Source organism: Apteryx rowi, unplaced genomic scaffold (assembly GCF_003343035.1).
Source record: "Apteryx rowi isolate R43461 unplaced genomic scaffold, aptRow1 scaffold_368, whole genome shotgun sequence".
Classification (NCBI taxonomy): Eukaryota; Metazoa; Chordata; class Aves; order Apterygiformes; family Apterygidae; genus Apteryx; species Apteryx rowi.
In genome coordinates, this window is record NW_020450174.1 from 859,948 (window position 1) to 875,493 (window position 15,546).

General features: G+C 42.6%; 1 protein-coding gene across 2 annotated transcripts in view; it reads right to left on the bottom strand.

Moving 5' to 3' along the window:
• Positions 1-15,546, bottom strand: part of PGBD5 (piggyBac transposable element derived 5) — a 64,125-nt gene that overhangs the window by 25,689 nt on the left and 22,890 nt on the right. For both annotated transcript variants that reach the window (XM_026073419.1, XM_026073418.1), the window contains exon 3: positions 10,358-10,492. In XM_026073419.1, coding sequence (XP_025929204.1) covers positions 10,358-10,492 — 135 coding nt within the window. The remainder of the gene's footprint in view (positions 1-10,357; positions 10,493-15,546) is intronic.

The window sequence follows — 15,546 nt, forward strand, 5'->3', positions numbered from 1 at the left end:
GAAGATAGGTGATGGCTCCACAATGTTGGAAGGCATTAAGGCCTCTGTAAAACAGCAGCTGCATACAGACAATTGGCAAAGGCATAGCTTTGAACACTCTTGCAAGTGGCTACGATCCCATATGGCCCTTATCTTCCTTCTCCCCCTTCTCTCATCCGATTTATTTCAGTTCTACCTCAAATCTTTAAGATCCTGCCTACTGAAGCCTACAGTATTCCCTTACATTCTATAATTCATTACATGTGGTATTTAGCAGTTACCAGTCTGCAGACAAAACACAGAATTGTCATGAATTGACTTCACAGGCATAGTCAGAAGCTGCTCCCTCAAAAATGTTGGTTAATTCATTCACCAGAGCTGCTGATTTGCCTTGTGTCAGCGTTAGAGCTTCGTGCCTTTTCCACATGCTCCAACAGCAAAACAACATCAGAAGCACTGGCCCTAGAACTGCTGCAGGACAACAGATGGAGATGTTGGCAACAACATGTACTGCTTCTAAGAGTGACAGTCAAAGGAACATTTCTCGAATATCTGCAGAGGTCACACTTACTGATGTGACAGTCATGTGGCTTCCAGTGGCTATCAATACATTCGATCTACAACACCAAATGGGATTTTCTAAAGATGTGACATCATTTGTCTTACAAGGCAACTACAGGCTGAAGCTCTTTACCCTGCAGTGCTGGAACAGGGAGGAAGCTTTTTCTAGTCATCCCTCAATTCTTGTCTTACCAGCATGCCTATGCATTCAGTTTTGTCATCTTTCTATCTSGTGCAGCCCTACTTCTTTTTATCCAATGTGTTTTAATCCTTTGTGCACAATACAAGCTCTCTTCCCACTCCTTTTAACTCATCCCTCAAACCATCCTCTTTTCTGCCTTCACTCTCCATGCAGCAACCTATCAGTCTCTTCCCCCAAAAAAACTGACAATAAGAAAGGATTTTCACAGTCTCTGGCTCACCTTTGCCTTCCCTTCCACTGCAACTGCTTCTGCTTCCTTCCATCACAAATGTGGAAGTAGATATCAAATCAATATACCATATGGCAGAGCAACAAGCTATTTGTAAAGACTGTGCTGAGCTCTTACAAAACAGAGGAAAAACAAATACCGCAAACCATTCTGGAAAGGCCAGTTTACCTACATAGCAGCAATGAGAAAAGACATCACAGTTCTAAACAGGAGATTCCATATGTTGACAGATGAGAGGCAATTTAATCTGTCATTCAGAAACTCAAAACAAGCATGTTTGGCTACAGGGACAGACTGCTAGAGAGAGCTACCAGAGAAAGGAAGAACAGTCAGACAGAAATCACTGCTGCTTAAGGTCTCAGAGTAGACATTCATGCTAAACAGGGTTTTCTTGCTCTGTGCTGGCATCTACTATCTATGGAAAATTCATGTGGAAGGTTCATAAGGTCTTGCTRTGAATTGGGGTAAAAAATGAGCAGTTAGGAATAAAAGCTGTATCTTGACTGCACATTTAAGAGTGCCCTAGAAACTAAAATATTGGTTATTCTGTTCCTGTTCAAAGCTCAGATGGCAAACTGAAAGCACTTGTGAACAGCACATCCCAAATACTCTGCATTCATACATAATTGAAGCACCCCAGGGTACAATTCTCAAGCAAAATAGATGACATTTGGAAGAAAAAAATGGGGAGTAGTAATAAACAGGAGGAAGATTTTGAAGGCTACATTGTGCAAAATATCTAACATAGGGCAGACCCCAAACAACCGCAAAACAGAACCAAGTTTTCAGATGATGCAGCTATGAAAGCAAGGAAACAAAGAATGGTACAGTCACACTTTTTGGATCTTGAACAGCTATTGAAAAAAACAACTTTTTTTTTCTATAGACTTCACAGCCAAATACTCAATTGCTCATTCTGCACCACTCTCTAGATCCTACCTCACTCTGTCTTCCCCTCTTACCTAAACCCCTTTTTTTTTTTTACTATTCCTGTTACCATCAGTGTTGAGAGATCCTCCCCTCCAATCCCATCCCAAACCTTCTGCAGTCAATATCCCACCCCTTTTTAATGCTCTCTTCTCAACCAGTTCCTAGGTCTAGCTCTTCCTCAGCAACCATTGGCACCACTGACCATGGTCTTCTTGAGACTGGATCTTTCCATTGATTCTATCCTCTCCTTATTCTCCTCCTACTTCTCTAAAGACTACTGCAAAAAAAGCATTCAAAGGACACGCAGCTTGCCCATCCTGTTCACAAGCAGCTCTTGGGGTTCCCTACAAAGTGTTTTCCTTGGTCCCCCTCTCTTCTCCCTCTGTCTCCTATTCCAAATGATTTCAATCCATGGTAACACACAGACCTAGCTAACATCTCTGTGCTGAGGAATGGCAAACCTCTATTTCTTCTGTACATGTTCTTCAAAGTTTCTAACAAGACATTGGTGAGACTGGCAGAGAGAAACTGCTAGATACATTAGTCAACACCTCAAACCCAATATGGCTAAAAATAAAGCTCTTTGTCTTCCTCCCACTGACACCCTTCCTCCACATGATTTCTTCATCATTGAGGACACTACAATGGTTTATGGCAAACCGACAACCTGAGCAGTATCAGATACAGACTTCTCTCCCTAGCTTCTCCAAGGCCAGCCACATCTAAGTCAGGCAGATTCATTATGCATAACACCTCTAAGATACAGCTTTTCCTATTCATTCACATCCCTAAGAACCACCTGGCTCTCATCTCAATTACTGCAACCATCCTTCTTTCCCTTGGCCTTGCTTATGTGTATCTTGATACCAGACAGTGCACTGCCTCAAAGAACATTTGCCTATCTGCCTTGACCATGCCAGCCTTCCATCTGTTCCCACTTCTTTATAGCATCAAATGGAATTGGGCCTGGAAAATGGAAACCAGCCTTCATGGTTTAGCCCTCCCTGTTCAGCTCTTCCTTTACCTTTTCATTATATTGATTCCTGCCTATGTTTGTCCTATGACACCAGTCACCCAGCTATTGTTGCCAAACAAGGCCATTTTTATTTATTGCCATGCTGCTCTTCTCCTGCTGGGTTGGAAACAACTGCTAGGCTCTGCAAAGTTCTTTCCTTTTGCTCTACAGTACCCATCTTAGAAAGGATGCAACCCCCCTACAATTCAATTGCTAAGCTATGCATTGGTACCACCACCCTCTTAACATTGCTCCACCAGGCTCCCTCGCTGTAACTGTCAGCCCAGCTCAGGTCCGTGATCTGAGGCCTCACTCTGGTACCGCACAACTGCACAACCATGGCTCAGTTTTACTGAGCAAATTACTGTTGAGCTGTGAAAAGATATGTAACTGAGGGATACAAAATAAGAAAAGTATCAGTCAGATAGTGATTAACAGTTACACCACAGTTAGTTAGAAGTGGTGTAACTATTGAGAGGATAATAGTTAGCAGCTAAATAAGAAAAATATTTGCATAAGGAGGTAAAAAACCTTAAGAAAAATCAGAAGATGCCAATTCAGTAATATTAAGGACCCAGCTCATTTCCAAGGAGCAACAAGGCTGATTTCCAAGGAGCAACATGACTGCCTAGCTTGTGTAGGCTCACTGAGAACAGCGAGTATATAAGTGCTTAGCAGTGTTTTAGTCCTAGCTGTCTGCTGTATGTATTAGCCAATAAATAATGCTGTATAAGTTCTGCTTGCAGAGTCTCTGGGCATGCTGAAAGATGCCTGAACGGAAGTGACTTGCTGAGGGAGGCTTACGCCTCCATCTTGCATTTACATGACAAACTTGCCAGGCTAGGGATTATCTTTTTGTTCTGTATTTATACAGCACCTAGCACAAAGAGATTCGATCTGCGGGTGGAGTTCCTATGGCAATACTATTAAGTAAGGAGGCTCTATTGCTTTCATCCTCCTTCAGGCAGAGTTGCACTGAGTGAGAACAGCTGCAGAAAGGAAAAGAATATCATACTGGCCATGTAACTGTGAATAGCATCAGTAAAACCCCAAGCACCACGGACTGGAACTAAATAATAACCCTCACTTCCACCTAAAAATAGACACTGGGAACACCTGCAAACACTGCCAGACATCTCTGCATTTGGGTTACATTTGGATGTTTACTTCTCCCATACATCTAGAAACACAGTAGGATTTTAAATTCTAGAGAAATGAACTGGGCTGGCCCACCACACAACTGGAAAAGCTACCTTCCCATTTAACATTGGCAAGCAAGAGAATTATTGACTTTCAATTAAGATTTGAGATTCTGAGGTGCTGACAATAGAGATCTACATGCATTAAACAGCCAGAGCCAGTTGGTGGGAGTCAAAGGAAGAAAGTGGACAGGATTTTCCAAGCAATAATGACTGAGGACCGAAGGTGATCAGATTTCCTGGGACCCCCTCTCAGCCAAAGCCTGACCTTGAGAATCTGTTCAAAGCAGCACACTACACCTGTGCACTCCAGATGCAACTGTTTCACCGACAGTGAAATTATCCAGGCACTGTTTAAAAAAACCCATCCGCTCAGACTACTCTCTAAACAGAACTTAAACAGGCTGAAACAACAACATTTCTGAGTARCTTTATTAAACACAGATGGCTAGCTCTCCTGCAACTCTGACCTTGAAAACCAAATTCACCCCAGGCTTATTTCCCCCTCCCTTTCCTCTTTCCAAAGGGAACGGGTAAAATCAATTATAGCTTAACAAGCAACTGAATGCACTTATGTGATACGCTGTGAAATTATAAATTCTTCAGGGCACCTTCTCAGATTCCCTTAATTCTGATTATAGGGGACTCTGGAAATAAGTGCTTACTGTGTAAAATCACCAAGGTTATTAAGTTATTTGAGATAGCTGTACTTATCCTGTAAGTAATCAAGAATGAACTACAGCATTTATTATAAAAGCATGATGTTTATATTGTTTTCTTGTTTGCTACAACTGAGAAATACTGTAAGAAATAAAGACATTCTGCAGTAGAAAAAGCAACAGAAGGCAGCAGCTGAGGCACTGCAGTTTGAGCCAGGCAAGCTGAGGTTCATTCCCAGCTCTGCCACTGATCTGTGCAACTGCGYAACTCGCTTTTACTGAGACTGCAGCTCTTCAGGGAGAGAGTCATTTTTTTATGCTCTCATTTGGGGGCCACCCTGATCCGGGTAGTATTCCTTAAATGCTACTATAATACAAGCCATTGATAGGTCAGTAATGTGGGAAGACTCGAGCTGCAGGGACACAATTCTTTTTCTTAATCTGTTCTGACTCATTCTTTCTTCAGGGTAAGCAGCAAAAGGTGGAAACTCAAATTCAGTCCCAGCAAAAGGATCTAAAGGACACCATAAATCCAAGAGAGAGGTTTAACAGAAACATTAGTGAAAATTAAATACATTCTTGCTAGAACTTTCTGCCAATGAACAAATCCAAGTGCAGAGGCCACACAGTTGGTGGGGAGGGGTGGGTGGCGAGAAGGATGGCCCAGAATAGCCTCAGAGAACAGATTACATCCCAAGGAATAGGAAATGATACACACATCCATAAAGTCATCTCTCCTCCTCCTCTGCCATGATGTCAAGGTTTTTTAAGTGAATAATTAGGTTGATGAGCTAATTCCATTACTGCCTATCATGGCAATTAATATTGCCTGACTGTCTCTGCACTGCTCTCTACAATCTATTGCCTTTCATTTTGCTGACTGATGACTCTTTGTGTCAGAACCATCTTTTGGTTTGTGTCTGCGCAGAGGCACTGTGGTCCAGAACTAGACACTGTGGGAATACCTAATCCTGCCTGACTTTGTGTGGGATTCTGAGCAAGCCACCAGCTTTTTATGCTCCTTTCTCCATCTGTAAAATGACCAGAAAACATTTTTGTCCAGGAGATGTTATGCAAGGACTAAGTATCACTTATTAACAGTTATTCATGGCCATGTTCATTCCTTGCGAGTCACACATGAGAACAAAAGCGAAAGCATGATGTGTCCTGCCAGAATAAAATAACTAACCCTGAATATTTGGAAACTTTCAGCAGTTTTAGATAAGCTCTAGTGCTAGAGAGACCTACAAATCACTTTTATGCACATCTTTTAAAAGCAAGTGTTCCAGACTTTGAGAGAAAGAGGGAAATAAAACTGACACATCTAGAGTTTTGATTTAAAGTGGATGACTTACTCTGCAAATAAATACTCTAAGAAAAAAAGAAAGATAGATTTCTAAGCTACTGTGGTCATTTAACTGGTAATCAAGATATTAAAATACTGATTAGAAAAATACCTTAGTGGCAATGCATATGTAGGGAAATACACTGGACAGTCAGCTCATTGTCTGAGCTTACACTCAGATCTATATGAGTTGTTCTGAACAACCCAACCTAAATGCCACTGCTGCCAAGCGTAGCATTCTCAAGGGAAACAAATATAATCAGTCTGCCTATAACAGAGCTACTATGGGAGTGTAACTGTGTAGTGCTTTCCAGATCTGATTCCGCCAGCACCTTACAAACCCCAAATACTTCTGTATTAGTAACTGAGAAGGAGTTAATATTGTGAAAAACTAGCTATTGTTTGTATAAGAGACCTCTCTCCCTCATATCTACCTTCCCCTACCTTAGTACTAAGCTGACTTCGAACTACTTACTTGTGCATTTTTGGCCTTGCAGTGCCAAAGGAATCCCATCTGCTGCTGCTGGTAGTGCAGGTCTCTGCCTCGGGAGCAGAGGGAACAGCACTGCCTGGCTTCTGCTGCTGTGAAGAATGCGATCTTGGCACGCAGCATGGCAGCAGCCAGGAGAGTTTGTGTGGCCACAGATGGGGAATCATTACAATCCTGGGATTACAGATGCAGAAATCGAATTCCTGAGGTGGAATGCCCACAGCCACACAGCAGATGTGTGGCAGGGGTAGGAATTCACTAGAGCTCCCACTTTCAAGCAAAGTGTTTTGAAGAAAGAGGGTGCTTTCAGCCAGCAGGTGGGTTGCTGATTTTATTTTAATGTTATTTTCTCTATATACAATACCAACATAAACTGCTCTGCCTGACTGAAAAGGGTAACTAAGAATGCAAAACGGGTGATCAAGCAGGAGAGCTGGGAGTGACTGCAATTTCTCCAGCACTGAACATTTGCAAGCAAGGAATAGTCCCAAAGCTAGTTCAAGGCTTCCCAGTAGGATAAGCAAAATCAACTTTTGCTGCTTTACAAATGAAGGGTCCTTGCCTGGTGGGGGTGGGCTTCCATTATGGAAAGGAGGAAAGCAAGGAGAAGATGGAGCAGGGAAGGAGAGCCAAGGAGCTGAAAGTTGAGCTTGCTGTTCTCACTGAACTAGAGAGCAAGAAATGAGATTATCCCAAGCCCTCCCCTGCAACAGCAGTTGTCGCCACCTTGGTTTCCAGGGTCAAAGACAAGTGAAAGAGGCAACGCTATCAGGGCAGTTTTGCTGCCTACTTTGCCAAAGTCAGCCTTCCTGCAGCAGGGCATTTATTTTCCTTCTAAACCTCTAAAAAATTTTGCTCACGTTCCAAGCTGCTGTAGATGTACATTTATGTTGTTTGAGTGATCTGCCCTTCCTGCATGTTCCCAGTTGGTTAGCTGACCGTGAAAGGTACTCGACAACAAAGTTATTCACTGCAAAATGATGCTTTGCTTTGGAAACTCTGAAGCAGAGCTATGATCTGAAATTGAGCATCCATCCTAAAACAGAGACTTAATTGTCAGTACTGGAGTCATTTGTATTACAGGAACCAGAGCTAGAAAAGTAGTCTAATATATATACATTATTTATATTATGCATATATAAACCTATGCATGTTCTTATACTCACAAGCAATATTTGGGTTTTATGTCACTTTTGTTCCATAAATGACTTAGCAGAATTTTTAACCAAACACCATTTGCTTATAAAAAGCAAATGATGAGCCATCAGACAGAAGTGTATTTTGGTGTATTTACTTACACCAAAAAAGTGATTCAGAGTTTTGTTCATGAGAACAAGCAAACAGAGGAATCTGAGGAGTCAAAAACCTAAAACTCTGAACATTAGCAACTACCCAGTGAGCTGCCAACTAGGAGTTGTTCACAGAGTACATCTACATGCGGCTTCAAAACACTGATGTGTATTTTATGTTAGGAAAACAAACAAACCAACCAAACAGATCTTTTCATTCGAGGAAAAACAGACCACTGGGAGAACTGGGATGTCCCCAAATAGATATTTTTAACATCACACAAACCACAAAGGTTTAGAGGACCTTGCTTTGGGTCAGGAGCATCACAAACCTCTTGAGTTTCCTTCCCTCTCTGAGAGCCAATGGTATGTTGCTCAGCTCTCTCCTTCACCTGGGCTGCTTCACCTTTTTATACCTATATCTTTTTCAGACTTTTGAAACTGAATTAACCTGATTTACGAAGTTCTATCCTGAGTAAACTGACCCTTGATGTCAACATGCAGAAACAATGAGAAAATTCATCCAGTGTTACAGAATTTCCAAATGTTTCCAAGTGGTAGTGGTGAGCTTTTTTTGAGAGCACATAGGTGGCAGACCAGTCAGTCCTTGTCCATTAAGCAACAAGTCCTTCCTGACGATGGCAGTTTCACAAGAGATGGAGGGGAAGGTGTGCGCACACACAGAGGGGAAAATATCAAATTATTTTCCTGTTTAGATCAGTTCTCTCCATATGTTAAACACAGAAAAAAGTCTCTCTTTAATACAGTAAATAATACAAGTAGCCACCAAATAAGTGCTCTGGATTGCTCAAGTTTCTTTGTAAGTGTGCAGGTAAGGTAGCAACACAACTGAATGTGGGTGGCATTTCAAATGTACCACAGTTGAAGACGCCCCTCCCGAGACTAGGTTTTTCCACTTTAGCATGAATGTTCATGCTCCTGAATATTCATTTTCACCCTTCTCTAAGGTCCCTATCATCCAATCATTTTAGCACAATGATAATTAGAGCCAAGTCATGGAATGAAGATAGAAGGCTGTTAAGGAGATTCTGGATGTCATCTGGATGCAAGTGAAGCGTATCTATTTCATTAAGGGAGCAAGAGGCTTAGGGGGGTGCTGAGCATCTATTCTGTTTCAATTGACATTCCATTAATTTACTCTCTCAATGGACAGGAAGAGAGATGCGACATACTTATAGTTCAGAATCTGAAGCCTCTGGCACACCTGAAGATTTATTAGTTTGGTGGTGGTTGGCTGGGGACGGGCATGGCAAGGGAGATCAGCAAACTTTATTCTTTCTGTACCCATTATGCTTCAGTAATAAGCTGCATGGGGGACAGAAGGAGTTCATCTTGGAGATAACGACACTGCCTCTGTATAGCAAATGACTACAAAAACCTTGAGAACAGAAACTTCCAAGGACGCTTCACAAGGTGAGCCTATTCTGTTGGATGAAACAACTGCTGTAAAATCTGGATGGATAAAGTGTGATTGCATTGCTGAAAATGCAATCTCCTGTTTCCAGGTAGCCTCTTTTCTTGCATAGCTCTCCAAACAGTTGTAGTGATTCACAGATCAGATTTTACTGTGAACGTATGTTCAACCACAGTAAATCCACAAGCCCTGCAGTTTTGACATGCATTCGGTCTGAGCAGTCAGTGTGCGTGTCGTACCTGCACTTCAGAATCGCTGCTCTGGAACATGCATGACACCAAGTTTCCACAGAAGCTCTTGAGAAAAAGAAATATCAGAAAATATCCACCCCCTCACCTCTAGATATCAAAATAAATGTCCAGATTTTCAAGAGAGCTAAAAAAATATGTCAGCAACTGCAGATTCTGAGAATTTGAAAATTTGTCCCCAGTGCTTTACAACACACCAAATACAAATCCTTTAACATGTCTCTCCCGCTCAAGCTCACACATCTTCTTGAAGTCGTGTCAGATTTTATTTCTTTGGCAGAGAAGCAAAGGTGTGAAAAAAGATGTAATACACAACCCTGCTCACATGTTGCTCACAGAAAACTGGGTATCTTGATAGCATATTGACTTAGCCTATTGGACACAGCGGGCTATCACAGATGCAGTGTTATCCTCCTTGGAGAAAGGAGCTGACTCATTAAAAAGGACAGGAGTCACAGTACCTAGATGTTTAGATAAACTTAGGATGTACAAATGGACAGATCCTGTAACTCTGTTTCAATTTAATGAGCTTAGGGCTGGCAGCCAGAGGGACAGTGTTAGAGACAGGCACCCTCAGTTAAATCATACAGCAAACAGACCATTGGGAACTTGTTGCCACCAGCCTTCAGATCTAGTATCTGTGGGAGTCAGAGGCCTGCTGCATTCAGACTGTAGCCCCTGGCAAGGCTACGAACAGAAGTGACTGTTACCACTGGTCCTGCAACACATGTGCCTACTAGGAACTCAATCAGGACATCTTAAGAGGTAAAACCCACCTGGCAGATGAAACCAGTGGATGAGCACTGCCGAACCCAGAGACTGAATTTCCTCTTTTTCCTCTTGCGCAGCTCCCTCTCTGTGCATGTGGCAATGAAAACAGGATCCTCGTCAATCAGGGGCTCATGTAGTACCTGCGGTTAGAAAGAAAAGAGGGGAAAAGAAAAACAGAAGAGTATACGATTCCTGAAAAGAAATGGCACTTTAAATTCTTCCAAGGAAACACAATCCCTGCATGTTTGTGCACATCACCTCATACAAAGGAGCAGCACTACTTTTGTTCAGCGCTTCCACCCAACAAAAAACACAGCCTGACCAAGTACCCTCCTTTGTGGATGGCTGCTCTACATTTGGTTTGCAAGCGTGGCAAGGCACAGCTCTACCACCTCTCACCATCAGCTATAGTTTATCATCCCTCCAAAATGAAGCAGTGTTAAAAGGGAAAAAAATTGTTAGTGGCATGCTCCTCCCAGCTTCATCACAAGCTTAATCTTGTTTGGCAAAATGTCTTCCACCCAAACACCCCCTATAATATATTGTAAGGTATGCTCCATGGTTACAGCAAAGGAAAGCACACAGCAAAGAGGGAGAGAAATTAAGGGAGAAAAAGATATTTTCTGCTGCCACTTGAGAAGATGATGAAGAGACAAGGACATTTTTCCAGGTGGCAGCAGCTTCATGGGAGGCTCTCTTGTCTCAGAAACTGAAAAATTTTGACAAAAGGAGAGAGAAAGAAAGGAGAAGAGACAAGGATAGGAAAAGATAAGGTAGACTGGAGCAAGTAATGAACATCTGTGAAAGTGAAGCAATTTTTGCACTCTGAATTCAGAAGATCTAAATGGTTCTCTATTGCTTATAGCTGTTTCATTACTTTTCTCTCCATTTATTGTGTACCAAAGTTGTGAGGTTTTCTACTACAAAACACACCTATAGAAAAGCACTACTACCTCCTCGCAGGCCATAATTCATATTGTCTTTAAAGACATATGTAAAATAAGTCAGATGGGTTATGCCCTAAAGGAGCCCATTCTTTTCCAGTGACCATGTTCCTATGGGGACCATCTCAGATATAAGTATCCATAATACAAAGGCTGTCACTCTCAGATGGACTCTTTCTGTGTTTGCATGTGTGTTACTTTTGTGTATACACTCTCCACAGGTGCACATCTGCAGGTGCCCAGTGACAAAAATGAGAACAATGCTGCATTAAACCTGGGAGCTGTGTTCATAAGGGAGATGTGGTGGGTAAGCAGTTAAGCACCACTGATGTATTCAGGAGGCCAGCAGCTGCTCAAGATGTTGACTGAACATCACTCTGTCAGCCCAAAATAGGCATCTATGCCCTCCCCACGCAGCGGTGGCTGCACACTTTCATTTATATGCACTCCAGTTCTTAACAGCTCATAAAACATTCACAGGACCATCTGAAAGCACTCTTGTGAAATGTGCAAATTATACACCAAAATGCAGATGTAAGCAAGGAGAGTCGCATACAAAACTACTTGTTCTTAAATCTGCAGCTGCCCCATTACCCCACTGGAGCCAAACCCTGTTCCTTTCTCAAGGTCCACATGAAACACTGCCCTTTCTTTCTGAATACCACCTGCAATGTTTTGACACCTCAAGGAGTTTGGACAGTGATTTGCAAATACTAATCTTGATCTCATTCTTTTATGGCTTTCTACCTCTTCCCTACAGAGGGAGGACCACATCCCTTGGGAAGGGGTTGTACATGCCGTTAAGAACTCCTCAGCTTTTGGAAAGGCCCTCTTACCTGCCAGATCCTGTCAAATGATGGGGTTCAACTGTTTTAATCTCCTCCACTGTAGGATGGGGAGCAGCAGATAGAAAAGGCTGTATAATTTGAAGACATTTTTTACCCTCTGCCCTTAGCTCAACTCCCTCTTCTGTACCACAGCATCAGCCACAGCAGCTCTTCTGCATCCTTCTTACCCTTTGCRTTCTTTCCCCCATACTAAGACAGCATAAAGCCTGTCAGCCTTAAGTTTAGAAAGCAAGACTGGATTTTGAAAACCTTCTCCCCACCCTCCTCTTCCCCCTGTCCACTCTAAGCTCAGCCTTCCCCTAGGACCCTTTTTTCTCCTACCCCAAATGTTTAAGTCCTTTCCATTTCTCTGTAAGAAACCCCTAGTGAACTGCTGGGAAGGGGGAAAGAAAATCAGACAGAATAGGGCAGAATTTGCTCTTGCTGCTAAGAGGGAATGGGGCCAGCAGAAACATTGAAATGAGAACCCTGGAGCTTGCTCTTCTTGCTTGCTTCAGAAAGGGTGGGGAGATGAGTGCTGTCATCCCACATATACCCCTCTTTCAACAGCTGTAAAGGACTTGCAAGCAGGACAGCATTTGGGATGTGCCTGCTGCTGGAACAGCTGATCCCCATCTCTTTTGAAAAAGAGGCAATTTGCTGCTTCTGGCACTGACAAGGTTTTCTTATGCCAAAAGGTAGCCCTGCTGCTGCTGGCAAGCCCTATTAGTTCATCTTCCCTCCTCCACCTTAGTTTCCTTGCTCCTCCTGTTATCTCAAACCGATCTCTTTGTCAACTGACCCTGCAAAGCAATATTTGCTCCTTTCCCATTCCTGTCTTGCTGTCTTTGCAATGCCCTCTTTTCTAGGACTAGGCTTACTGCCCCCATGCCATATTCATTCTCTCCTGCTTATTTTTCTAGATAAAAATCTATTTTTCATGCTTGACTCCTACACACACTCCTGGCTGCCTCTTCACCATGTTTGACTTGCTCCGCAAACTCTCCCCTCTTCTTATTCTGACTTCCTTTGATGCAAGGTATCTTGCATTTTTTCCCCCAGAAATCTTCCCCATTTCCCTCTCTCAAATCTTCACTTTTGTTCAAGTATAAGGAACCTCTCATGTGGTTACTTCTATCCCCCCTTCCTAACCCCCTCAGCAATCCCATCCTTTCTCATCTTCTTTATAACCATCCTCACTCCTGCTAGGTCTTCTTGTTAAGCTTTCACTCTCCATTTTACCCACATACTCTAAGATCTTGGAGTCCATTCTTGGAGTCTTGCCTCTCCAAAATTTGTCCAGCTCTCAACATCTCTCAGTACACTGAACAAAACAGCTAGTCACTGTCTGGAGTGTCTTCTTTCTTCTCCATTTTAGATCTTCTCCAGACTTCTTTCCACCTTTCAATCCCACTCATCATGCTCTCATCACAGTCTGAATAGGCTGGTAGGCAAAGACCTGAACCACCAACTATCCTGTATTCATACTCCTCAGCCTCCACTGCCTTAGCTAATGAACCAACATGTGCTTGATACTTCATGTTCACTTGGCTCCGTGGCTGTCCCTCACACAAGCTGTATCTTCAGCCTGTTCCCTGAAGGAACTGCCTCAGCTTACTCTGGTTTTAGGTGGGTACCATCCAGCTCCAAACACAGCCCCTGGGGTAATTGGACCTGCATGCACAGATTCAGCTACTGTTTTTCCAGTAGTAGCTTGCATTTCTGCTTCTTTGCCTCAGAGCTCCTCTTGTCCAAACTAAATTCTCTGCTGGTCTCTGACATCTCTGCTCAGATATCTAGCTGTCAGATCTGTTTTTGCTATGCTACATTTGAGAGCATCTCCCCATCTCTTAAGATAACTTCTTACTATCTCCTTTTTTGGTCACTGCATACTCCTCCTGCTGCAGATCACTCTGGCCAGTGAATCTGAACATCAGTCTTCACCTCCAACTCCTTGCAAGGTCTTCAGAGCCAAGCAGCACCTGCATTTTCTATGCTTTCTGAGCAACAGCTCTAAAATATATAGTTTTTCCTACTCACCAACATAGTAAAGTTTTCATCCAAGCTCACAGTCATCCAGCAACAGTTTTCCTTTTGACCTCAACATAAGGCAATCTTGCCCTTCTGATTGCTGCTGGAAAGTCATTTCCTTGTCTATCATATTGACAACATCATTTTCTTTCTCTCTGTGAGCTCTCCTTCTCCAATATATCCAACATCCTCTCTCTTCACTTTCAGAGTCTTGCATAGCCTATCCACATTTTATTGACCATCTTTGTCATCACTGAAAGGCTAAGTCCCACCTCCAACTGAACCATGAACTCAGGTTCCTCTGTCCATTTGTTCAGCCTTCAACCAACTCTCTTTGAAGAAAAGATATCAGTTCTTACAGCACTCCATTACCATTAAGTAATTTAAAAATAGCCACAAAGTTTCATCATTATCTGCTGTCAAACACATACCAAAAATCTGGCTTTACCCATTAAAAAAAAAAAGAAATATCAGCTGTCCAAGAGCCACAGGACATCAGCAATTTACCTTGTTATCCAATAGTCTTACTGTTCCTTAGTCTCTCTTTCTCTTCTTCCGTGCCTTATACTTGGCCCACAACCTCTGAATACTTATGACTTTTGTGTTATATTTGTACAGCCCCTAATACAGAAAAGTCCTGGTTTATGACCAGGAATGCTAGTCACAAATGATTATTTTGAAAATAGGGAAACTGAGACACATAGGTATGACTTCACCAAGATCTTATAATTCCGAAATGCTCAATACAAAAATCAACATTTAATCACAAGGACATAAAATAGCTAAGATTTGCTCAAACTGTTATTCCCCCTTTATGTTTTCAGAGAAGTTGTCATCTAACGCCGTGAGCTGGGGTTGGAAGAACTGTGTTGAAACTGCTTAGCTGCCCTCTATGATACCATTGAGAGTGAAACACAAACAAATCCTTCAGTAAGTGGCCAAATTAGAGCACCAGGCTTTTGGAGCAAGAGGTTGCAGTTACGTCTCTGTTTTTGCCAGGGAGCTTATTGCTGCCTGAGGTAAAGATTTAAGTCAGCAGCACTCATGTTCTTAACTGTTTCCACTTCGTATTTTACTGGGTAGATGCAGAAATGTCTGGTTCCATGATGCCAAGAAGGTGGTATTTCGGAGGGAGAGGGGAAAGGAATGCAAGGAGTTGTGTTCCTGACCTCTCCCATGCTGGTCAGGGAGACCACAGACAGCAATCCTGTCTAGTCACATCCCAGTGACAAGCGCGTAAGTACTCATCAGGCAAAGAAGGATGTTTGAGCAGTGATGCTATTTTCTTGAGTTCCTCTGGTTCCTGCAGTTCAGTTTATATCCTTGACAGGTGAGTACCCTTGAATTTGTTACAATACATCCTCTGAGCTCAATCAGGGCACTTTCTCTGTT